Here is a 26262-nt window from a genome sequence, read left to right as displayed (position 1 = left end):
ATCGTCTCCATTGTAAATCTATTTTCTTGGACTACAACAAACACATTGTAGGCAACAGTTTACTTCCTGGAATTGGGATTCCTCCCGCTTCAGACTCACGGCCTGTAAGTTAACTCCTGTTAGCATTGCATTGTGAGCGAAACTTTTAAACATGGTAAGGAGCGTCACATTTCCGGCTGACGTCAAGGGTATTTAGACCAATCAAAACGTACAGATTAGCTGGCCAATCAGGGACATGATGAGTTTTGTACATGAATCAATATATTTCAGGAAGACAGTATATCCGGAGCTAAATAATATGTTTTTTGAACCATAAATCACGCAAAAACAATTGTATTATACCAAATACACAAAATAACATTGTTTTAGCAATGAAATAGGTGCTATTTATATAAGTTGAACGAACAAATCTTTTTAAAGTGTAGGGTTTGTGTAGAACGGTTGTTATCAATTACAAACAAACAAAGAGTCTGGTTATGGATGTTATCATTAACTCTTTCCATGCCATATCCAAAACTTGCTGTCTTATAAATTAAGGGAAAATGCTTCCCTGCAAATGACGGCAATCCATATTTCCATTATTATACACTAGGTGGCACTCTTACCCAACTTCTACTTTTACAAAAATGCTATTATTTCAGCTTTTTGCTCAATATTTTGTATTTTTTAAGAAACCTACCCATATTTGAGAAATGATAAAAAGATAACAAATAAAGATATTAGGATAAAGGATATTATTTTTTTAAGCAGAGGTTCTGATATATTTTATATCAAATATTTTATATATTAAATATATGTTTATATATTTAAAGAAAGAAATGTTCTGAAAGGCATTAAACCTTTGTGAAAATCATAAAAAATGCTGGCACTGGCTGGCAACTTTTATTAAAAATGCGCAGCGAAAGAGTTAATAAGATTGTAAAGAATTAAATATGTAAAAGTAAAAGTTGGATCAACTCAAAAGATGACTTAAATAGGCTTATGCCCAGCTGCACTACTTCCTGAACTTCAGCCAGCTCCTTGTTTCCTGTCTGCCATTATTGGACAAACTGATTAATCCAGGTGTGCCTGACCTCAGTAGTCACAACAACAATAATCAGACACACCTGGATTAATCAGTTTGTCCAATAATGGCAGACAGGAAACAAGGAGCTGGCTGAAGTTCAGGAAGTAGTGCAGCTGGGCATAAAGCCTATTGGTATTTTTTTTTCAATTTAAGTAAATAATTTAAGCTGAAAATATTTAAATATTTTAGTTGTTACCAATTGAAGTAATTTTTAAAAGTGAGAAAATGTAAGTTTCTAAAACTAAATTTGTTTCGACGTTAAGTTTTTTTTTTTAAGTAGAGCAGCTTTTGCGTTTTACAGTGTATATGCAATTTAAAATGTAATTATAAATTGTAAAAATTGTCTTTGTGTAAATCTCAAAAGTCAAAGGACCAGTGTAAAAATGAAGATTATTCAGTGGAAGTCTAAGAAAAAGATAAAAGAGGTAATCTTGCACCCTAACCCAGACACTACTGATTTACATTTTGTTCGTAAGCATGATTTCTTTAACTTAGATCTAGAATCAAGACTACACTGCATACAGATCGGCTCTTTCCACCATTACAGAGAGGTGAACTCTTGACCCAAACTGTCTGATAGCTCAGGGCTGCACACCATTACAAAAAAAAGATCTATATACTTTGGATACGTAAGGCAATTGAGAGCAATTAACCAAATGAATGAGGATGGATCCCAAAATACAGCGCGCTGAGAAATGCAACCCCAAATGACTGAAGTGCAAAAGGCCAAATGGGAGACGCTCTTTTGCTGTTTATCTTCTGACGTTACGTACCACCCAGCTCCCCCTCAATTATCATCTGACAGTTTAATTTCTGTCTGATCTTGAATCCTATCCCTCTTTTCAGTGAGTGAGAACTCTCTCGTGACCTCTGCCTATTGACACCGAAACTGAAATGATTTGATGTAATACATGACTGCATAGCAACAAAGAAAAAGAGGGGGGGGGCAATTATATGAGTCACTCATTGTGAGAGATGCAAATCTGGGTCGCATCTGTATTAAAGCATTTTCTGAAATATAGCACTCTAAAAATGTTGGGTTGTTTCGAATCATGGCTGCATAAAACTGTTGGGTTAAGTTAACCTAGAAAATGTTCGACCCAACTATGGGTTGGAAGAACCGAGCACAAGTTAATTTGAATCTAACAGTTGGGCTTGGCCATATTTTACACAACCATGGATTGAAACAATTTCAGAGATAAAATGTGAACTGTATTATTTTATAATCTGTTCCTAGACATAAATCCACGATCTTTCCATTGCAACTGTCAGATATTTCTGAAAGGACAAAAACACCATAACCGTATCACTAAATCAGTGCATTGCTGTACATTTTTTGAATGCATGTGATAAATGTAAAGTACTATGGGAACACAAGTGAGAACCAAGGCTGCAAGACACTCGAGAACTCAAGACGAAATTGCTATTGACTTCTAATCTAAATCACACATGGCTCAATTGATATAACACCTGAAATGAATGTGTGGATTATCACTAAATAATGACTTCATTTTTCTGCTGTTAATTACACAAAGAAAAACTTGGAAAATCATTGTGCAGACCAGCGGTTTCTACCTGTAAACCTAACAGTATGTTTTGGATTCATATCTAATTCAATGCATCAGCATGAAAATTTAGATCAGACAAGAAAGATCTCCAAAATATGAAGTGATGCACTTTGGAATATGCATCCCAGCTGTTACTGGGGCTGTATCCTTTTAAAAAGTATTTTTACATAAAGAGTTCATATAAGTACCTTAGAGGTACATATTGTAGGGCCCTACAGGACGTAGCACTGTGTTCTTACCTCAACCCTCGACAAATTAATACATACCTATCTTTTTCAGTCCGTTTTGAATGTGTTAGCATTTAGCCTAGCCCCATTCATTCCTTAGGATCCAAATAGGGATGAATTTAGAAGCCACCAAACACTTCCATGTTTTCCCTATTTAAAGACTGTTACATGAGTAGTTACACGAGTAAGTATGGCAGGACAAAATAAAACGTGGCGATTTTTTAAGCTGAAAAATGAGAACTATATTGTATGGCGGAAGAACACTTAGTTTGCAGCACTTTGACCTCGGGTGCAGTAATATCATCAACTCTCGCTCAAAGTTCTGTCAATATTACTGCGCCTGAGGTCGAAGTTCTGCAAACTAAGTGCTCTTCCGGTATACAATATAGTTCTCATTTTTTATCCGCTTAAAAAATCAATACATTTTAATTTGGCCCACCATACTTAATTGAGGTAAAAACATAGTAAAGTATTGAAAAACTGTGGTGTTTATAGTATAGTATAGTTTTATGATTAAAAGAAAAAAATAAACATTGGGTTGCTTGTCAGTAGCATGGTTGTAGTACTTTGAGCTTACCGTTACAGCCAAAATATATCGGCCTTTATATAATTTTAAATAAAACTTTCAATAAATTCATGTTAAATTGTATTCAATTAATGTTTTACTATTAATATGATATGCTTTTTGATAACTAAAATTTAATTTAACCTCCTAAAGGTCTTTACACACCGGGACGTTTTTCGTGCGCGTTTATCGTCGACGTTTAACGTCTCGTGACTCAAGAACGAGCGCCAATGTGAGTGCGCACACCCACGCGAAAAGCGCGAGGCGCAAATGCGTCATTTTCAGAAAAACGCGTGGGACACGTTTTTTTGGTTTGACGCGGCGCGTTAAAAGTTGGCCGACCAATGAGATTGGCGCTTTTGTTCACGTGCCTGGCGCTGCTGAAGTTCCAGTAAAACACGACTTGGTGGCGCTCAAGCACAAAATGGTCTTGCGGAGCACGTGGAACAGGTAAACACACAAGGAAGCATCGAGGCTGTGGAGGTTTATGAAGGTGTCGGAGTTCCTCACAACATCGACTGAATTTCGAAGGTAACGTGATATATATAAGAACATAACAATACATAGCTGTGTGGGCTATATGATTAGATTCAACTTTATTGTCATTACACAAGTACAAGGCAACAAAATGCAGTTTAACGTTAGGTCTAACCAGAAGTGCAAAAGCAGTATAAAAAGTGCAGGATATCAGTATTTGCATAGGTGCAGGATTATATAATACGATGAAACAATTTACTGTGGGTGGTACTATGAACATAATATACAGAAATTTACAAATGGATATGTACATAATAAATTAAACTATACAGAACAGGAGTGAAATTAATATTTAGGTAGTGCATGAATGAATTTGGATTGTAACTTGTCAGTTAAGAGTGCAATGGCATAAGTTATTGTGCAGTGAATTGTTATTCTAATATTCATTACATAGTACAGGGGTGTAAACGATGCAATTCAAGTAGTCCAGCAGTGCAAATGAACAGGGAGTATGTAATAGACAGTCCAGTAGTGTATTGAACGGACCAGTAGTGCAAATTTACATTATAACTGCAAGTAATAAAAATGAATATTGGTGCATTACATTATGATATGTAATGCACTGACATTGAACAGTGATTAACTTCATACCATGCATGTTCCCTGTACACCGTGTGATATCACGTTTTGTTGTTTGCACCATAATACTTTGTGTGTAACTGGAACCTGTTGTACACAAACGTGGACAATTACACTGCTTCATGTTCAAAGAAAAATATTTGGTTATTATATTCATTGCTTCTCCCTAACCCCAAAGTAACTGGAAGAAATCTAAAATGCAAGCCAAACCAAAGGTCGGGTTTTAGGAGGTTAATTTGTGTTCTGTGTATAGGTAACCTAGTTTGTTTAGTCAGATGAAATACCATGAATCTAAATTACATTTGTAATCAAATATTGACCTCATGGATATCGTGGCATGGCCCTCAGTGTGAAAGATTGATTCTGATGAAAACTTCATTTATCTTTACAGTGTTCACAGCAATATTTCTGCTAAAAATGATGTGAGCAAAAGTGAGGAGGCCCCAGCAAGCACGTCTTCAGGATCATCCAGCACCAGCCGTGACAAGGTCCAATCTAAACAAAAGAAAACAGTCCGAGACAAACCTCTGGAGAAGTACCTCTTATTAAAAGATGCTAAAGGGAAAAAATTTAAAGCAGTGCACAGAAGAAAGAGGAGCACAGAAGGAGCGCTCTGCCCGTTTTTGGTCACACCTATAGATGTTTATTATATACCATTTTATTTAGTTTTTTTATGTTTATACATTCAAGAAATACAGTTGAACATGTACATTTCATACATATGTTTATTTGCACTACAGTTCACTTAGACTTCTATCATTGTGACTTTTTTGCTCTACAGCTCTGCCAGTTCTTGTTCACACAAATTAATGTTTATTATATACCATTTTACTTATGTATTTTAAGTGATTATACATTTAAGAAATTCATTTGAAAATGTCTAATTTCTAAATGTTGATTTGCACTACCGTTCAGTTGCACTAAAGTCATTGTGACTTTTCTGGACCAACATTTCTGACTCCTGTTTTATTTGATTTTACTGTCATGTCTCTGATTGTTATTGCAAACTGCAGTTCATTCACAAAAATAAATGTTGGATTAAAAACGAATTGTAAATAACGTGCCATTTTGACACTATGCATATATTTGTACATCAGTATTGTTGACCTCTTATTGTAATAACTACATACCTACTTCTTTAGCCAAATCACAAAATACAATACATTTGGGAGGAAATGTGAGAAAATTGTTAACAAGAGAAAGTGCTTGTAAAAGATTAGTTAAAAATACACACATCGGATCACCCATTACCTTATATTTTGTGAAAGAGCTTTAATTTAGATATAACGTGTTCTATCAAAATAGTTAATTTTATGTGGAGAGTGCTGATAATAGAATCGAATTATTTGATCAAATAGATTTGATTTAACAAATGTATTTAAGTTCACGGAGATATTGTTTGTACAAAGAATATATATATATATATATATTATAAACACACCGTTTTCAAAATGGCAATTATAATGACTATAACACGAATGCACAGTTTGCTTTTATCTGAGAAGATCATATTTCACATGATCATACTGTCAAGTAGCTGATGGTGAGTCCTGATGGTGAGTTGAAGTAGTCTTTGTATAGTTGCTGCTACTAGTAATATCCATGTTTTGTTAAAAGCAAGCATATGACTTGTTATTGACTAGCGTGTGGCTTTCTTCTTCTGTGTGACAAGTGAGTGTCAGAACAGAAGCATAAAGTTTCGCTGCGCCCCTTGTGTACCGGCATAAATCTGTTTTGTATTAAGCGCCATCTAACGTCCAGGGGTGAATTTGCACCTCACTCGGCTCAGCGCCAGTAAAAATCGTCTGGGTGTGAAAGCAAAAAAACGTCACGTTAAACGCCGACGATAAACGCGCACGAAAAACGTCCCGGTGTGTCAAGACCTTAAGAACTCACTTTTTTGCACCATAATACTTAATTCTGGGTAACTTGAACCTGTAGTACACAAACGTGGACAATTACACTGCTTCATGTTCAAACGAAAAATATTTGGTTATTATATTTATTGGTCCTTCCTAACCCCCCCAAAAGCTGGAAGAAATCTGAAAAAAAGACAAATCAAAACTCGGGTCTTAGGAAGTTAACCATTAACACCAGAATCCAGAAAAAATAAAACGGAAAACACGGAATTTGAGAATAAATAAGACAGAATTTAGGAAAAAATAAATGGATTTCATAGGGCCCCTATATTGGTATATCAAAGATACATAATGGTACCAAATATATACATATGTGTACCCAATGGTCCATTTTAGGCCTTTTATGGGACCTTTATAATTTTATCAAAAACAAAAATGCACGCACACAGTGGTGGCTTTTCCGAGGGGTGCAAATTCGAAATGTGTTCAGAGTGTCATGTTTGTTGCTCATGTTTTCAAAATATGTGTTTGTTGCATCATGTGAACCATGTGCATCACATGTTTTGTCAAAATAACTGCCTGCTGCACATGCGTCAGAACCGCTTATGATAAAAGAGACGCTCACGTTCACAAAATACACGCAACACATTCCCTTAACAGTAAACTCTGATTACGTATGAGATTATGCGAGTATCTGGCAAACGCAAGCGTCTCTTTAATCATAAACCCTTTAGACGCGTCTGCAGCAGGCACTTATTTTGACAAGACACGTGATGCACACAGGATAACTCGATGCGCCAAACACATATTTTGATATTATGAACCAAACACATTACGGCCTACATGCATGTTGTGACGAACTTCGCATCGAGCACCCTCGAAAAAAGAAGTCACCGGACGCCACTGCACGCACATACTTTCTGAAGAGAGAAATAACGGATAATAAGCTCACTTCAGAAGCTGAAGAGAAAAACCTACCTAGTGTAGGACAATAAACATGTCACTTGTCTTTACTAAGTCTTTACGGCATCAATGCACTCAAAGATTGTGGAAAATCAACCAAAAATCAACCGATTCTGGACAAATCCTGAATGCTTTTTCCGTGTTTTTTCCGTAATGACTGTGTAAAAAGGGCTTTTGAGAATGCCTGTCATAGACTTTATGTTTTTAAAACACTCTTTTGACCTAATCTAATGCTGCATGCACACTCCCAGTGACTTTGTCACTGTGTGTCACACGTCTCTTTCAATAAGGTTGTTAGGAGGCATTCCTAATTCTTGCTGTCCACGTAACAATTATACACAAATGAGTAATCGCCCACTTCAGTAACTCACGAAACATGAATGATGTGAACTCTATGCTTCAGTCCCATTGGTAGTCGCTCCCGAAAGTCGCTCAACATTTGCATAAAGTTGAAGGTTTTTCAACCTTGTCATGTCGCTGGACAATTTGTATGTTTAGATGGAGAACAGAGCCGAGCTTCACTCTCTTGCCCTTGTGAGACAACAGCATGTAAGACCTTCTTCACTAAGCTTTAATTGTTTCCATTACATTTCAATTTGGTGGACTCGGGCAGAAGGGCACTGGCTAAATTAAAGGGCTTTTGTTATGCTATGCCTTGGAAGAGACAGCGTTTTAAAGTGGTAATCAGATACAATCAGGCAAACTTGTGCCGCACGCCTTATCTGCTTCTCTTATTAGGACATCTTAATTTCTCAAAGGCTCTGAGATGTGGCTGGTTGCCACTGTGGGCTCAGAGGTCGGATTAATCAGACAGGTTGGGCGACACTGAAATGTGTGTATGAGAATGTGTACAACACATCAGACAGTTTGGCCCAGTACAATATCAAACAGTTGTTCGCTTTAAGGGGAATGTGTCCAAGTCATCACACAAAAAAGTAAATTTAATTTTTTTTGATAAAACGAAAGATTTGCATTGTATATTTTAAATGTGCAGTGTGTACATTTTAGCGCCATCTAGTGGTAAGGTTACAAATTGCAACCAATTGCTCAGTTCACTGCTCACTCCTTGCTTTTTAAATGCCTAGAGAAGCTAAGATAGCCGCCACCAGACAAACATGTCATCGTCGGAGACAACTTAGTAAACAAAGTTTGTCTGCTAATATAAGGGCTTCTGTAGAAACATGGCGGCACAAAATGGCGACTTCTACGTAAGGGGACCCTCTGTGTATGTAGATGAAAACATCTCATTCTAAGGTTATAAAAACATAACGGTTCATTATGTAAGGTCTTTACACACCTCTGATAATATAGTTTTGTATATTATATTGCATTTCTGTCAAGAGATTCTTATAAAAATTACACACTGCACCTTTAACTCTTTCAACGCCAGCGTTTTTAAAAAAAGTTGCCAGCCAGCGCCAGCGTTTTTCATGATTTTCACCAAAGTTGAATGCCTTCCAGAAAATGTTCTTCTTTAAATATATAAACATACAATATACCAAATGAAAGAACAGACCCTCTGCTTTCAAACAAAAAAAAAACCGTTTCATCCTACCTTTAGTGGTTCTTTTGTAATCAGCTTTTGAATATGGGTAGGTTTCTGCAAAAACACCACATTTTGAGCAAAAAGCAGAGATAATTCAATTTTTGTGACGGACTTTTCATAGAGATCCGATTCGAGCGATCTTTAAAACAGACACGGACATGCAGCCACTTGCCATAGGGCAATACTTCCGGGTTTAAAAAGTTGCGGTGGATAATAGCGGTATTGCAGAAAGACGGAAAATCTCGTCATTGGCGGGGAAGCGTTTTCTCTCAATTGACGAGATATCTCGTCAATGGCGGTGAAAGAGTTAATGAAAAGTTAGAAAAGATGGTCAAAATATGCACCCCTGCTGTCACTGGGACAGTACCCTGTAAAAAGGTCCTAATATGTACCATTAGGTACAGATATGTATACATTTGGTATCAATATGTTTCTTTGAGGTCTTAACATGCACCTCTGAGGTACTTATATGAACACCTCTATATGCAAATGTGTACATTTTGAAAGAGTACAGCCCCAGTGACACCTGAGGTACATATTTTGACAATTTTTTCTGACAGTGTACTGTATAATGAGAATTTAGGGCAAAATCTGTATAATGGTAATAAAAAAATGGCATGTTTTTTGCAATGTTTTGGTGAGATTTAACTTTTAGCAGTTTCTGTTCGATGCACCTTGAGGATTGGCTGAGATTTCTGACAGATCTGTTAGCAGGGGACTCTCTCAGATTTCATTGTCGAAAATACATAAATTTGCACAAATACTGTACATAAAAATGAGTCACACACACACGCAACAGCTGTTCTGCACTTGTCTTCACGCACCCTTTATCTTTCTTAGCACAAAACTGAAAGTCATCCGAGAGTTCTTCAAGAGCGGTCTCATCGGTACCCCAATGCAAAACGAAATCGATAGCGTTGTTGGATGAAAAGCCTCAAATAAATACTGCATGCTGGGCAACGCTGTATAAAAAAGGCAAATGTTATAAAAGCAGCAGGCAGCCTTAATGCCATCCTAAACACTGCTCCTGAATCAGTGAAGTGGACACCTTTGTGCACGGCGAGCACGGAGCTGAATCAACCTGGCGGAACGGAGTTGTACGGAGGTCATCGGTGGCAGAGAAAAAATGCACGGCCCGATGCTGCTAGTCTGGCAAAAAGCGATGCATTGTGGGGAGACTTGTTTAGCAATGCATGGCGATACTCTGCAGAGACTGTTCGCTTGGCATCGGCGGTTACCCCTGCAGTGCACGAGGCACAGAAACTTTATTTAGAAGATTTTTGCCTCTACTGTACAGAACAGTTGAGACAGACTCTAAAATGGATAGGAAAGTTAATAAATAGCAGATACACGACCCCTGGACAAAAATCCAATAAAACAAGTCACTCAATCTTAAAACAGAATGAGTTTTGTAGATATATAAATGGAAACCTAAAGGCATTGCCATACGGGACACCCCAGCGGCCCCTGCAGTGCAAAAGGGCCCGACCCTACGCAAGGGCCACTTATGCTGTTAGCAGCCCATTATATTATGGAAAAAATGCATGGAGTGGTTTCTGCACTGTATTGAACTTATATTTAAGCAGCATATATAATGTGCATTCTTCTTGAAAACACAAAATCACAATTTGGTGGGACAATTTCTCAGTGTGATTAAATATTGATTCACATGCCCAGTGCCCAGTGACTGACATGACAGACCTGCAGCTGTTTCTTCATTGCGTATCTCCCAGTGAAACAGAATGGAGCAATATTTAGATAGTTTTACAAAAAAAAGATTTATAGGATTTTTCAATGCAAATAAGTAAATCATATGAGGACCCCCAAGGACAGTTTTAACAGTTAACTGGTTGGTGGTGGCAGTGGTGCTGAAACAATCTATAAAGATATTCATAATGTTATTCAGATAACACGACACAGTTTAAACTCAGTTTTAAAGTGTTAGTGCTAAATGTTGCGCTTTCAGAAAAAAATCCCTGTTATCTCTTGCTCTGGCTAGTGTGTATAGACCCCCAGGGCCCTGTATTGATTTTCTAGGAGTTTGCAGATTTCCTCTTGGAGCAGTTGGTTAATGTTGATAAAGCGCCGGTTGTCGACATTCACATTGATAATACAAATAATGCGAATTAGAGAGAAAAGTCCTGCACCGTGGTACAACAGCATCACTCATGCTCAAGAGCGAAAATTGTAACCTTGAGTACAAATGGAAATTAATTAATTAAGTCTTTAGAATCATGTGGAAAGACTGTATGTCCCTCTATAAAAATGATCTAGAAGCGGCGAGGGCCGAAGATCTAATCATAAAATCTGAGGTTTTTAATTTAGTACAGTGGCAAACAAACAGACCTCACCTGAATGGGATTTTCCACCACGCTTTAGTAGTAAGGACTTCATTAAGAAAATCGAATATAAGAGATCCTAGTCATCTGGCAAACTACAGACCCATTTCAAATCTATCTTATAAAAGGCTCAATTCTGGTCCTTCATTCTGATTGGTTTAAACGCGTTCAAAGTTTTGATAAAATACCCCGGTAACCTCACGGTTCAGACTGCATTACATAGTTAATTACACAATTAATGGCGATAACCAGAAAAAAATCTATAAATATTGTTGAGTTATCTGGTCAATTAAGAGTCCTTCACAAAATTGAATTATCTCAGCTTTTAGCTCTAAATTTGAGAGGTGATAAGAGAACAAATGAAGGTAGGATAACACGTTGTTTGAAAGCAGAGGGTCTGTTCTTTCATTTGACATATTTTATGTTTATTTAAAGAAGAACATTTCTCTTGAAGGCATTAAACTAAAACTGGGTGGCAACTTTTTTTTAATACGCTGATGGGGAAAGAGTTAAGCATGCTTCCAAACATATTTGATCCACACTTCAACAGTTGCACAATAGAAATGTTAATGTATAAATTAGATAAATGTTGATTTTTATGAAAAATAAACACCACATCATATTTTCATTCTGTCTTTGTTGCTTGGAAACTGCGCTCTGTGGCAGAGACACTTGATTTTGAGGAACTACTTTGTTTGGTGGAAAAGTAATATTTGTACTAATATAATTCCAACTTATTTGCTGTGTTATATATTATGAAATCCTGCTATGCATATGAAATAACCGTTTTATAAAAGCAATAAGCCCCGCAAAGCAGTGGGTAAACAGTGCGGCTAAGGGGCGTTGTTAGGCACAATGCAAAGCTGTTATAAAATGCACTGTAACACAATTGCTTAAATTTACTAATTTAGCACTGTAACTCATTGCTTTCATTTATGTCTAATATTTTTATTAAAATTATACTGGTATAGTTTATATCCTACCTGTCTGACCTCTACCTTTTTGTTCATTTAAACGGGGAATTATCTAAGTTACGGCAGTTAAGTACAGATTGCCACAAGGGTCTGTTTTAGGCCCTTTGCCGTTTTAAATATACATGCTACCCCTTCGCAATATCATTAAACACCATGAAAACAATAGTGTCCATCATTATGCTAATGACGCTCAATTACATATTTCAGTAAGACGGTGACATTTGTAAATTATCCAAGTTGACAAAGTGTATAAACGATCTAATATATTGGATGACCAGCCATTTTCTTCTATTAAATTTACATTAAGGTACAATAATGTAAAAAGTGCTATACAAAATGACTTTCCCATTACAAGGTTTCAATGTTTCTTAGAGACACCCATTTAGTGACATAGAAAAATTATGTCTTTTATATTATTAATTTTATCTTTTATAATCCCATTAAAAAGACCTGTCTAAAATCGATTCTGCATCACAAGGCTGCGATTCTGTGTTTCATGCGCAGCTTTTGCGTGTACTATGGTTTTGGTCAGTAGGAAGTCCTTATCAATCTAAAATCATTATGAGTCAGAATTGTTAATAACGTGCATTTAAAAAAGCAACACTCGTTAAACAAAATCATTTGCACGATAAATCGTTACAGCCCTAATATATAGGCAGAGCATTCAACACATTCCGTCAGGTACTTGTGGAAAAGATACGTTTTCAATGGTTTCTGAATGTGAAAAATGTGGCTGACTGGACAGAGTCTGAAAGATCTACCAGCAAGGAAAAGTGAACATGAATGAGCTGCACCGTAATTTTGTGTCCGTTTGTAAAGGCATCACAGATCACTGTTCATTCACTATCCCTAGAGTTCTGGATGGGGTGTACATGAGCAAAATAAATTTTAGGTATGTGGCCGATTCACAGTATATGTGAGCAGTAATGACTTGAACTTAGATATGACTTGAACAGAGATATTACTTATTGGACCAAAAACCTGTAAACTGAAGCTCTCAGAATACAGAAGGATGTCACCATAATCATACACTGTAAATAATCATAATTATCATCCTACACTGGCTTCCTATTTAGTTCCATATTATTTACAAAGTATTGTTATTTGTATTTAATTGATCTTTTAAAATCCATGACCATAATTAAGATCGCAAATCTCTGGTATCTTTTGTGGTACCAAGGATAGCAAATTCCATTAAAAGGAGGTAGTTGTGCTTGGCTCCTAAACTGTGAAATAATGTTCCTGTCACTATTCAGGTCTCAGTTACACTGAGTTTACAAAACACATCTCTTTAGCCAAGAATTCACATAATACATCTCATAACCTTGTACTCCAGTGATAGCAGATCAAATGCAAATGTGCTTAAAATTATTCAAATGCTTAAATGTTATGAAGAGCAGCTATGCTAATTATTCTCCATCTGCTTTTCTGTTTTTCTATGGATGCCTGAGGAAACCAGAGATACAATTTGGATCCAATCTGTATTCCTGTAGCTCACTCCTTATTCAGTGGGCCTTATTCAAACACACCCCCACATATCGACGTCACTATGTTGGAAGATTGCATGAAGCATCTCAAATGTATACGCAAACAAAGGCGGCGTAACTTTTCTTCTGGCTGTAGTATTGCTGCTATCGTTGCCATGGCATGGAGACGCTGTGCTTTGATATTCCAAATATGGTAAGGGGTGTAACTTTCCATCACACGCTTGAGGTATTCGGCCAATCACAATGCACTGGATAGCCGGCCAATCACAATGCACTGGATAGCTGGCCAATCAGAACACCCCGTCTTTAGGACGATGCGCTTCTGTCGACAAGTTTCAGAAAGGCGGAAAGCAACAATAATGTACGGTATATGGAAAATATTTTTTTAATAGTTTTTTAACCTTAATCCTCGTAAACACATTGCATTACAACAAATACACAAAATAATGTGCTTTTTAACAACATCTTTAATGCTCCATAACTTTTTTATTAGTTTTGGAAATGGCATCTTCTTAATGAAAAAAAAAACGTAAACATAAAATGTAGCAGAATATCAACTTATTGCAAGTCCTTATTGCATTTGGCCAAACCCACTGAATATACAGTAAGAAATTGCCTTAATAAACTGTCCAAATTTAAATCGAACTTATAGTTTTACACAACAAGCCATACTGCCAAGAACAGAAGTAAAGAATCCCAAACTCTCGGTATACATCCATAATGAGCAGAACTTCATTAATATGCACCCTCGCATAACCAACCCAGAACAAAGACGTGCTTTGAGACATACATCAACTCACAGAATAAACCCTAATTAAAGAAAAACGATTGAAGAATTGCCCATGATTCTACTTTTAATTAGGCTGAAAAACAGGACCAAAGGTATGGAACACATCCCGGCTCCCGAGAGCGCCGTGCTATTAATAAAAATCTACCTAAAAACGAATACGCCCCGTTTATCTGATATAGCCTACGTCAGTCTAGTTTGTAAAGACAGATTTGGAGCAAAATCCAGATACTGTATCTTCAAATCTAATTCCCCCGAGAAAGAGACAGATACATGTTCCACTTGTGATTTACAAACAGGACAAGTATGTGATGAATGAGACGCTTAGTACGATATGGCTCAAACTAACTGGCACAGTCCCGAGGGGATATGTAGAAATGCGAGCGTGTTGCCGGTTGTACTGACAGTAGGACTGTGATCTGACGCGGGGCGGGTGCGCCGTGATGTGCTGATGAATTGAATTTGCTTTCGATGTATTCAAGCTAATTGCATATTCTGTTTAATGTAACAGTTTTGTGAAAAACGCTTACCTGGATCCATTTGTCTGGAATGGCCATGGCGAGGCGATAGTCAAAACCGAGACCTCCTTCCTTGAGCGGACGACACAAAGCAGGCATACCGGACACTTCCTTAAAAAAGTAGGAAGATTTTTTATTTTAAAGGGGACATTTCACAAAACCTTTTTAAGATGTCACATTAATCTTAGGTGTCCCCAGAGTATGTGAAATGTTTTAGCCCAAAATACCATATAGATAATTTATAATAACATGTTTAAAAATTTGGCGTTTTTGGGTGTGTCCTTTTAAATGCAAATGAGATGATCTCTGCACTAAATGGCAGTGACGTGGTTAAAATTAAAGTGCAGATTAATGGGAGTTATTATCCCCTTTTGACATCACAAAGGGTAGCCAAATTTCAATGGCCTATTTTTTCACATGCTTGCAGAGAATAGTTTACCAAAATGAAGTTACTGGTTTGATCTTTTTCACATTTTCTAGGCACTTGGGATATAGCAAATGTAATAGGAAATGTAATAATTTAAATAAAAATTTGCTGTACAGAAGCTTATGTTGCACAAAATCCGAAAAAAAAGAAGAAAAAAAAACACAGTGAAGCAGCATGGTCCTTATGATGACCATTGAAACTTTGCTGGTAAAACTAGTAAAAAAAAAAAAACAGAGGCTAATTCATACAAATTTGTACACAATTAATTTACTAAAAATGTATGATTATTAGCAAACAGCATTAAAGGAATATTCCATTTTCTTAAAAGAAAAATCCAGATAATTTACTCACCACCATGTCATCCAAAATGTTGATGTCTTTCTTTGTTCGGTCGAGAAGAAATTATGTTTTTTGAGGAAAACACTGCAGGATTTTTCTCATTTTAATGGACTTTAATAGAGCCCAACATTTAATACTTAACTCAACACTTAACAGTTTTTATCAACAGAGTTTCAAAGGACTCTAAACGATCCCAAACAAGGCATAAGGGTCTTATCTAGCGAAACGATTGTCATTTTTGACAAGAAAAATAACAAATATACACTTTTAAAGCACAACTTCTCGTCTAGATCCGGTCCAGCGCGACCTAACGTAAATGACGTAGGGAGGTCACGTGTTACATATATGAAACGCACATTTGCGGACCATTGTAAACAATAAACTGACACAAAGACATTAATTAGTATCAGTTGACATACAACAACGTAGGAACGGTCCCCGTTTTCAACACTTGTAAACACTGGGGCGGAGTTTCGCGTTCGTCCTCTGTGACCTCTTGACGTGATGACGTATTGCGTGAGGTCACGTTGGCGCATCACAACCGGATCTAGATGAGAAATTGTGCTTTAAAAGTGTATATTTGTTATTTTTATTGTCAAAAATGACATTCGTTTCGCTAGATAAGACCCTTATGCCTCGTTTTGGATGGTTTAGAGTCCTTTGAAACTCCATTGAAAAAAACTGTTACGTGTTGATTTAAGTGTTAATTGTTGGTGTCCATTTAAGTCCATTAAAATGAGAAAAATCCTGCAATGTTTTCCTCAAAAAACATAATTTCTTCTCAACTGAACAAAGAAAGACATCAACATTTTGGATGACATGGTGGTGAGTAAATTATCTGGATTTTTCTTTTTAGAAAATGGAATATTCCTTTAATGTAACTCCACTCCTAAACCAACATCCAGCAGGTCATACCAAAACATTCAGAATCATACAAATTAGCCAAATATTTAAGATTTGCTTTGAAATTGTGTTGGTGCAATTTATTTATTTGAAATTGTGTTGGTGCATTATTGCATCCACTATGATGCAATAATGCACTCCTACATTCGTATAATCTTAATCAACTTTTCTCTAAATGAAAAACTACAAGCTGCAGTTTTTGGTATATTTATAGTCGTTTTTAATGGTGTTTAATTGTTTCCTGCAATGTGAGCAAACTCTATTATTCACAGTCTAGGTCCATCAATGAAGCTCATAAAAGAGAACCAGATGATATCTCTTGTGTGCACTGTCCACAAATTAGAAAACACAGAAGAAAGTAAGGAAAAAGTAAGTGCTCTCATTAATCATGCCTTGAGACAGTAATACATTAGTACTGAGTGCTAATTTAATGCACTGTGTCCCTTTGACTCTAGAGGTTAATTTTGTCTTTGTGAAGTTGGAATACATCGCCGCTGTTGACAAGACTTAAGGTCACTGAGCCATGACTAGAAGTACTTTGGTTATTTTGAATGATACCGGCTTATATTCGGAGTAAAATAATCAACAGACCGCCACAGATGCCTTTGAATTTAAAGGAACAGTTCGTCAAAAAATAAGCCAAAGGGACACACCGAAATTTAAGACGACACTAAAGATGACAACGATAACTACAAAGATAAAGTTTAAAAATCCTCCTAAATTATAATATGGTTTATGATTTAGGTTGGTTTATGGTTAGGAATATGGGCTGGGTTTGTGTTAGGACTTCATTTCAGTTAGGACTTTGATAGGTTGACCCAAGAACATGCTTTAGTCAGCCAAAATCAGGACAATCCCATAAAGCTGCAATAAGCTGTAACCCAACAAAAATACAAAGAAATAGCAAGAACTGAACCCTATGAGTTCAATTACAGGAACTGCTGAGCTAACAGTTGATTTAAGTGTGCTTGTTCAACTTCAGGGATTTTTATGTCACAAGTTTTACGAGTTTTATTAAAACAAACAGACTTCAAGTTTGTTGTTTGTTATACATGTTGATAGTCACATTACAAATCTTGGAAACTTTATCAAAGTCCCTTAAAGGAACACGCTGGCTTTTTGGGACTTCAGCTTATTCACCGTATCCCCCAGAGTTGCACAAAGACTGGAAGTTAATGGCTCCAGCTAGCATACGGCTACCAATAAGTGAGCACTGCTACTTGGGTTAGGTGATTAGCGCAACACTTGCGCGAACTCTCTTCACCACGGGGCTTCTCAGGTGCTGCGAGCAAATCACTCCGCCCAAGTAGCAGTGCTTCGTCTTGTGAGAATATAGTTCCCAGTATGTATACTGTTAAAAGATGGCTGTGTCTCATATGACCTTGTTATTTGTACACGTTGTGACTGTACAAATCACAAAATATAAAAACTAACAGGTTCCATTATTTTGTCACTTATTGGAAGCAGTATGCTAGCTGGAGCCATTTACTTCCAGTCTTTGTGCTCAGCTAGGCTAGCAGTGGGTGCATCAGACAGAGTTACGGGATGCACAGAGATGAAAAGGGTATGTATGGATTATCTAACTCAGGGGGATACGATTAATATGCTAAAGTCCCCAAAATGTTGTTCCTTTAAGGAAAGTCATGCCACCATAGGCATCCATGTTTGCAGTGCCTCCGGGTAGTTATTTTAGCCGCAGTCGACCCCTGAGTGTTAAAGGGATAGTTTGGCTAAAAATGATATTAAACCCATGATTTACTCACCCCCAAGCTGTCCAAGTTGCATATCTCCATCGTTTTTCAGACAAACACATTTTCGGATATTTTAGAAAATGTTTTAGATCTTTCAGTTGATTAAATGTAATGTTACAGGGTCCACGACCTTCAAGTCCAAAAAAAGTGCGTCCATCCTTCACAAATTAAATCCAAACGGCTCCAGGATGATAAACAAAGGTCTTCTGAGGGTAATCCGCGCGGTGCTGTTGTAGAAATATCCATATTTAAAACTTTATTAACGAAACTAACTACCTTCCGGTAGCGCCACCATCTTAGACTCCTCTGTATTCAGGAGAGAGTATTAGCGTAGTGTACGCACTTTTCCTGGTGACGTATGACAAATTCGGAGGGCGGGGGCACAGAGCAGCAGCAGAGTAACATCCGTAGGCTGCGTAAGCTCTCATCCTGAATGCGGACGCGAGTAAGATGGCGGCGCTACCGGAAGGTAGTTATTTACGTGAATAAAGTTTTAGATATGGATATTTCTACAACAACACCACGCGGATTACCCTCAGAAGACCTTTGTTTATCATCCTGGAGCCATTTGGATTTATTTTGTGAAGGATGGACGCACTTTTTGGACTTGAAGGTGGTGGACCCCGTAACATTACATCTAATCAACTGAAAGATCTAAAACATTTTCTAAAATATCCGAAAATGTGTTTGTCTGAAAAACGATGGACATATGCAACTCGGACAGCTTGGGGGTGAGTAAATCATGGGTTTAATATCGTTTTTGGCCGAACTATCCCTTTTAGCTCAAATTGAGTTTACCCAATCTGTTTAATCTACAGCGCATGCACACAGGTTGGTAAGCACTTGAAGCGACTGTACAGAAACCCTCCCAGAGGGAATCCTTAGTATTTATTGATTGATGATTGGTTGTTTTAACTGGAAGGCTGGGCTTCTTTCACCAGAGCGGCCATATTGAGTGTTGCATTATGCTTCTATAGCAGTATTCAATCTCTTTGACTTTATGCAAAATATTTATAACTGTTTTTTAGAACTTTTCTGTCTTTTATGATTGTTGTCAAAAACCTTTCTGAAATATAAAAGATTTATAAAAACACTATTATGTTAAAACAGTCAAACGTAAATCATTTTAGTAGTTATAGTGTAAACATAATAACAGCACATAGTCTGAGAAATACCCCCTTAGATGCTCTGTACCGCTGGCAGCTTCCATATTTTATCAAATAAAAAACACTTATAAAGACAGGACACGGCTCACCTCTGCAATTGTGATGCAATCGTGATATAGGTTGTGTACAATATGATTTGCTAACATGAGGTAGACCAGCGACTCTTCATCTACTTGAAGTCCAAAGTATTCAGTGTAATCTCCTGAAAACCCTGCTCCTGTGTTTTGGAAAACAAGCAAAGCAAATTTGATTTTATAAGAGAGCTGTACTGTATGTCACAGACACTTCCATTATAATAACAATTAATAAGCAACTAAAAAACCCATAAAAGCTATAAAGAAACCAAGGCAACATCATTACATTTTCAGTGGGTCTAATCTCATGTTTCATTAATCCCAAGAGGTAAGATTTAGTTTTTCAATTTGTTTAAACATACCAAAATGTCAAAGCAACATCACTGGCACAAAATAAAAAAAAAACTCATTTATTTAAGGTAACTTGCATCACATGTTTTCTCTGTTTTATTTGATCCCTTTATATAAGTTTACATAGCATACATTGTTTCTTTGACAATATGTTGCTCTACAAGCCAATGGCATTAACAGTAAGACCAATATTGATGTAATAACATTGCTTAATTCTTCATGCATAATGTGTTCCTGTTTAGCTCGGTGGTAGAGCTTTGCAAAAGGTCGTGGGTTCGAACCCAGGGAACACAAATACTGATAAATAATTTGGATAAAAGAATCTGCCAAATGCATAAATAAATAAAATTAAATAAATAAATAAATAATAAAATAATGTGGACGTACCGATTCCATGATGATGGTAAAGCATGGACGTCACCCCATCAAATCTGAACCCATCAAATCTGTATTCCTCCATCCACCAGCGCAGGTTTGACAGGAGGAAACGCAACACCTCCCAGCTACACACAAACACACACACACACAATTATTACTGACACAGAGATGTGTATTTGATTAAAGGAAAAGCAAGCTTTCTCAGTATCAATGCCTTATGCAGTAATAGGATTACCAATTTTATTAGCAACTATATTAGTATTGCTCATATTACTGGTTAGGTTACGGTAACAAACCCCCACTGAATTTTGACAATGATGTGTCAAATTTACACACACAGCTGGGGTTATAAATTTAAGTACACATTAATAATTAAAGAAAAATAAGGATTATTAAAAATATTGTTTATGATATTGTATTACTGCCCTGAATAAACTATTTCAAATACTAAACGTGACCCGTGCTGGAAAAATTAGTCGTAATGCGCATAGTGTACCTTTGAGCTACAAGCGAAAGAAAGTATCAATTTGATTTTGGCCAAAATTTATGTTTTTATAAAAATAACTACATTAAGCCCCTGTCTGGCAAAAAACACCCCCCCCCACCGCATCCGGTATACACACATACACAGAATTACAGTTTTAAAAATATCTGTTTTGACAATACTTCACACAGATATAATCTGTAATCTCTTAAGTGTCAATTTTTATAATTTTGTCTTCTGGAAAACGCTATGTAGTTTTTGAAGGCCATCACTTACCAAATACAACGATCTTTAAACAAAGTAATAACACTTGACATCCATACACAGTTTATCAGTAGTTCACGTCCATTCACAACGTATGCACGCCTCTGACTTAAGTTATTTAAAGTGATAATCCTGAAAGGACCAAGCATTGGATTTCTGTAAAGTGAAGTTACTGTTCGTGAGTGGTTACTGTTATACAGTCATGTGGTGTACAGAAAAGTTTCAGCAGACTTGAATTGTGGCTCCAGGTTCTCCGGCACCACAGCAATACAATTAATACTGCTGACATCATCACATTCTGGGATGTGTTGTTTCCCAGATGGCGTGAAGTCGGCAATGCCTGGAAGTGCGGCTAGTATTGCGTTCCCAGTTAGAATTTCACATGATATGGAGTGAAGCGAACCTCACGATAGTGAAGCGAGCATCGATCACATCTACACTTCTCATACACGCTCCATTCATGTCATACTGTAGTATTCGACCCAAGAAGGGCAATACTTTTTTGCATTGTTTAGTGAGCATCTGACTTTGAAATTCTCTCTCGAACCCCCTCAAGCTCCATACTAATAATTTTTTATTTCTTATGAAATACATTCATAAGAAATACCGCATATCATTGTCACATTGCACTGATAACAACATGTAAATTTGGTTGCAATTTTGCTTAGTTATTGCCTTATGCCGCAATATTTTTTCTTAATATCCTTCCCCCTTGAAAGTTAGACAGCATTACACTATTTGATACACATCTTATTTCTGAAACGCTCGTTTCTTAACGTCGAAATGAATACTGATGCGCCCCGTCTATACCGCACACTCTGCCGGGCGCCTCAATCAGCTCCCCTTGGCATGTGGCTATGAGCATAAATTAACTGCCGGGATGAGAAATTGAAATCAACTCTTTCCTAAAGTATGTCTATATCCTGGTGTGTTTGGCTGATATGTGTAGGCACTTGTGACTAGACCCCTCCAGCTGAGCATCCTCAACAACTTACCTCTCCTGGAGTAATGGCCACGTTGCCATAGAAACTTTGTTAAAATGCAAGAGCAGGGGTCCTCTGGCTCCGTGCGAAGCACACGAGGAACGAGGTAAAACATCTCGACCGTGTGAAGCCGAATTAAAGCGTCGGAAAGAACGGCTCGAGAGTTTTCTAAATGCCAAACGGTCTGATTCACCATGCAGCATCCCTAATGTTATTGTCATGAAAAAAGACAATATGAGCTTTAAAGATGTGTGCGGTTCTGGCTGAAACGTTGCAAGCTACCTAGATCGATATTTTAACGTCTAAATGAACTCTCTTCTTCCTTTACAACAATGAAAGAAAGCCCAGCCAGCAGAAAATGAGAAAATATGGAAATGAACCATCCGATTTGACACTCTGAAGGTACTGAGAATAACCCGTGAATCTCCTCAGACGTGCGAGTTTGCAGAACCGTGAAGATGTTTGATAACGTTAATGCGGCCTTCGTTTGGAGTCATCTCGTGCGTTGGCCTGATGCATTCGGCACTGTGCTGATCTAGGCAGCAACGCTCGTGTATGCTAAATCAAATATATGGATATATACAAGTCCCCATTGGCCAGACACAAATCCCCCAAAGCTTCTCCCAAGACCGAGCAGTCGGCAATTGGTTCTGCTTGAGGAGTGAATCAGCAACCGGGTAGATTGTAGTTTTCCCGGCCATGTGGGAAATGCTGATTCAGATGTCCCTGGCGCGGTTTCATAAAGTTTTCAGCTCTTGGTTTATTATACCAACAGCGGGGACTGTGGTAATCTGATAAGCATGTGGCATGGACGGTCACGCAGCGGCATAAGCGGTAAATAGATTATAGTTTGATCAACACTGCGCTCGCAAAGGCCAAACACATAATACGTTATCGGGGTAACGCCTGCATGAGCGGAGAAGCCTTGACAAAGCAATACCTGCGCAAAAAAGCCGGGTATTCTGTACGGGAAAGCCCTCTGCTGGGAAAGTCTTACAGGAAGGAAGTTTGGTGGATTAAAAGCTTGTCAGGTGTTGAGAGTGAGATGGCTTGGCGTTTCGTAAGCTAACAGAATTAGTTACCGGCAACGCTATTGATATAAATTGCCGAATGGGCATAACTAGATTATATATGACTCTGAGGGTATCTGAAAGGATGGCAAATCTTATTTGATTATGAATCTTTTTACAGGATTTCTCCTAATCACTACTGCTTGGAATCAGCAGGAAGCTTCTGCCTTTTAACTATGAGCATTAACTTACTATTACACCTTGGATATATGTTGTAACTCAGTTGGTAGAGCACGGTGTTAGCATTGCAAAGATCGTTTGATTCCCAGGGAACATATAAATAATGTAGATTAAAGTCGCTTTGGATAAAAGCATCTGCCAAATATATAAATAAAATTTGAGCAATTGACACCTGTTAAAATGTTTAAAAAAATTGTATGAAATTAAAGAGGCTTGGCAAATTTTTTTTTTTAAATAATAAAATATTACCACAATATCTAGAAAACTAGAAATATTAATAAAATATATATTATATCTAGCATATAACTGTTGTCAATGTATGCTTTATTACTATGAGCTTTTTTTTCTATGCAAATGTGTGTACAATTTTAAATACAACCCAGATTCCTTAATACCCTGTCTTTGCCATAATATTTTGTCTATTAAATACCTTAAAAAATTTGTGGAGTTTGTGGAGCATTTTGTACGATACACCTCATATTTTGATGGTTTAATCTAACCTGAGGGGGTACTAAAAAACATTTTTTTTTTTGTTGTTGTTCGGACATATTGGCCACTGCTACTGTATTTCACACTGTGTTGAAATTAATAAAATGGTATGAATCCCTTTTACATTTTAAATTTACACATTTGAAAGATGCTTATGTCCAAAGAGACTTGAAGTGGATGCCAAGATATGCATTTTATCAGTACTGTATGCGGGTTCCTTGAGAATTGAGCCCCTTGACCTTTTGTGCTGCTTCCACAATGCTCTACCAGCAGAGCTAGAGGAACAATAACATGACTGAATAAAGTTATAGCATATAACTCATATATAGACTTATACGGTTTATAATGATCTTTCTTGTATTGTAAAATTCCCATGCGATTTACTGTATGTACTGACTTAATAAATGCCTTAAATGCACTCCAAGTAGCGTTGCGAATGAAAATGTTCTGTTAAAAATTGCAATACACTATTAAAAATGATTTCAAATCAACATCATTTGTTAAGTTAAAGTAACATAAAAATATAAGTTGAACAATTTCAACTTGTTTTATAAGTTATGTCAACCTAAAATAGTGACTTGCAAAACCAAAATGTTTTAACTTCATGTTGCATTTTTTACAGTGCACTGTGCTGTATTAAATCTGTATCTCATAGCTGTATGTTATGAAGTTAAAGGTGTTAATACAAAACATATTATAATATTTATCATAATAAAATAAACACCAAAACATAAACTTCTATCTATTAAACTATTTATTGGTCATTTTACTGAAGAACTACATTAAATTTAATACATAATTTAACATAACTGCAAGAAAATACAAGTTGTAGCCAGCATCTGCGAAGGCATCAACATTTAGCACTGGTGCAATAAACATATACACTCACCTAAAGGATTATTAGGAACACCATACTAATACTGTGTTTGACCCCCTTTCGCCTTAATTCTACGTGGCATTGATTCAACAAGGTGCTGAAAGCATTCTTTAGAAATGTTGGCTCATATTGATAGGATAGCATCTTGCAGTTGATGGAGATTTGTGGGATGCACATCCAGGGCACGACGCTCCCGGTCCAACACATCCCAAAGATGCTCTATTGGGTTGAGATCTGGTGACTGTGGGGGCCATTTTAGTACAGTGAACTCATTGTCATGTTCAAGAAACCAATTTGAAATGATTTGAGCTTTGTGCCATGGTGCATTATCTTGCTGGAAGTAGCCATCAGAGGATGGGTACATGGTGGTCATAAAGGGTTGGACATGGTCAGAAAGGGGCTTAAAGTGTGCCAAGAAAACATCCCCCACACCATTACACCACCAGCAGCCTGCACGGTGGTAACAAGGCACGATGAATCCATGTTCTCATTCTGTTTACGCCAAATTCTGACTCTACCATCTGAATGTCTCAACAGAAGGCAACATTTTTCCAGTCTTCAACTGTCCAATTTTGGTGAGCTTGTGCAAATTGTAGCCTCTTTTTCCTATTTGTAGTGGAGATGAGTGGTACCCGGTGGGGTCTTCTGCTGTTGTAGCCCATACGCCTCAAGGTTGTGCGTGTTGTGGCTTCACAAATGCTTTGCTGCATACCTCGGTTGTAACGAGTGGTTATTTCAGTCAAAGTTGCTCTTCTATCAGCTTGAATCAGTCGGCCCATTCTCCTCTGACCTCTAGCATCAACAAGGCATTTTCACCCACAGGACTGCTGCATACTGGATGTTTTTCCCTTTTCACACCATTCTTTGTAAAAAGAAATCCCGGTAACTGAGCAGATTGTGAAATACTCAGACAGGCCCGTCTGGCACCAACATTCCCATTTTGACATTCAGTTTGGAGTTCAGGAGATTGTCTTGACCAGGACCACACCCCTAATTGCATTGAAGAAACTGCCATGTGATTGGTTGATTCGATAATTGCATTAATGAGAACTTGAACAGCTGTTCCTAATAATCCTTTAGGTGAGTGTATATGCCTATTCAAAGTGACAATAAATAAACATACAATGAGAAATATTCATGTAAGTAAAACATTTTAATATAATTAAATATCAAAGAAACTGGAAGCCAAGATTTTACTTCAGAAAATTTCTCAATTTTTCTCAGAGGCAAACAACTGATAATTTGCCTCAATGCTACATGCATCCTTGGAGAAAGAGTGACAGGGAAAAGACAAGTGTGATAATAAACACAAAATTATCCCTTTTCTCACCGCGACCTTGCTGCACCTTATGACAAATCTGTCGTATAGCACAGGTTGGCAGACAGTAATGAATTAACACTACAAGAATACTCTCAAACAGAGTTTAATCTCTCTACAGGGATGCTGATTTTATTTGCATTTCCTCTTTCTGTTATCCAGTCTCAGGTGCGCATGTAGAGGAAACTTGCGT

General features: G+C 37.2%; 1 protein-coding gene across 1 annotated transcript in view; it reads right to left on the bottom strand.

The window, feature by feature from the left end:
• The window catches only part of gbe1b (glucan (1,4-alpha-), branching enzyme 1b), a 185812-nt gene that overhangs the window by 82839 nt on the left and 76711 nt on the right, over positions 1–26262 (bottom strand). The window contains exons 8-10 of the mRNA XM_065281611.2: positions 20414–20529; positions 19691–19818; positions 15028–15126 (exon numbers count right to left, since the gene is read on the bottom strand). Coding sequence (XP_065137683.1) covers positions 15028–15126; positions 19691–19818; positions 20414–20529 — 343 coding nt within the window. The remainder of the gene's footprint in view (positions 1–15027; positions 15127–19690; positions 19819–20413; positions 20530–26262) is intronic.

The sequence above is a fragment of the Paramisgurnus dabryanus genome, chromosome 8 (assembly GCF_030506205.2).
Source record: "Paramisgurnus dabryanus chromosome 8, PD_genome_1.1, whole genome shotgun sequence".
Lineage (NCBI taxonomy): Eukaryota > Metazoa > Chordata > Actinopteri > Cypriniformes > Cobitidae > Paramisgurnus > Paramisgurnus dabryanus.
Note: the sequence above shows the minus strand (reverse complement) of the source record. Positions and strands in the feature narration are given on the sequence as shown.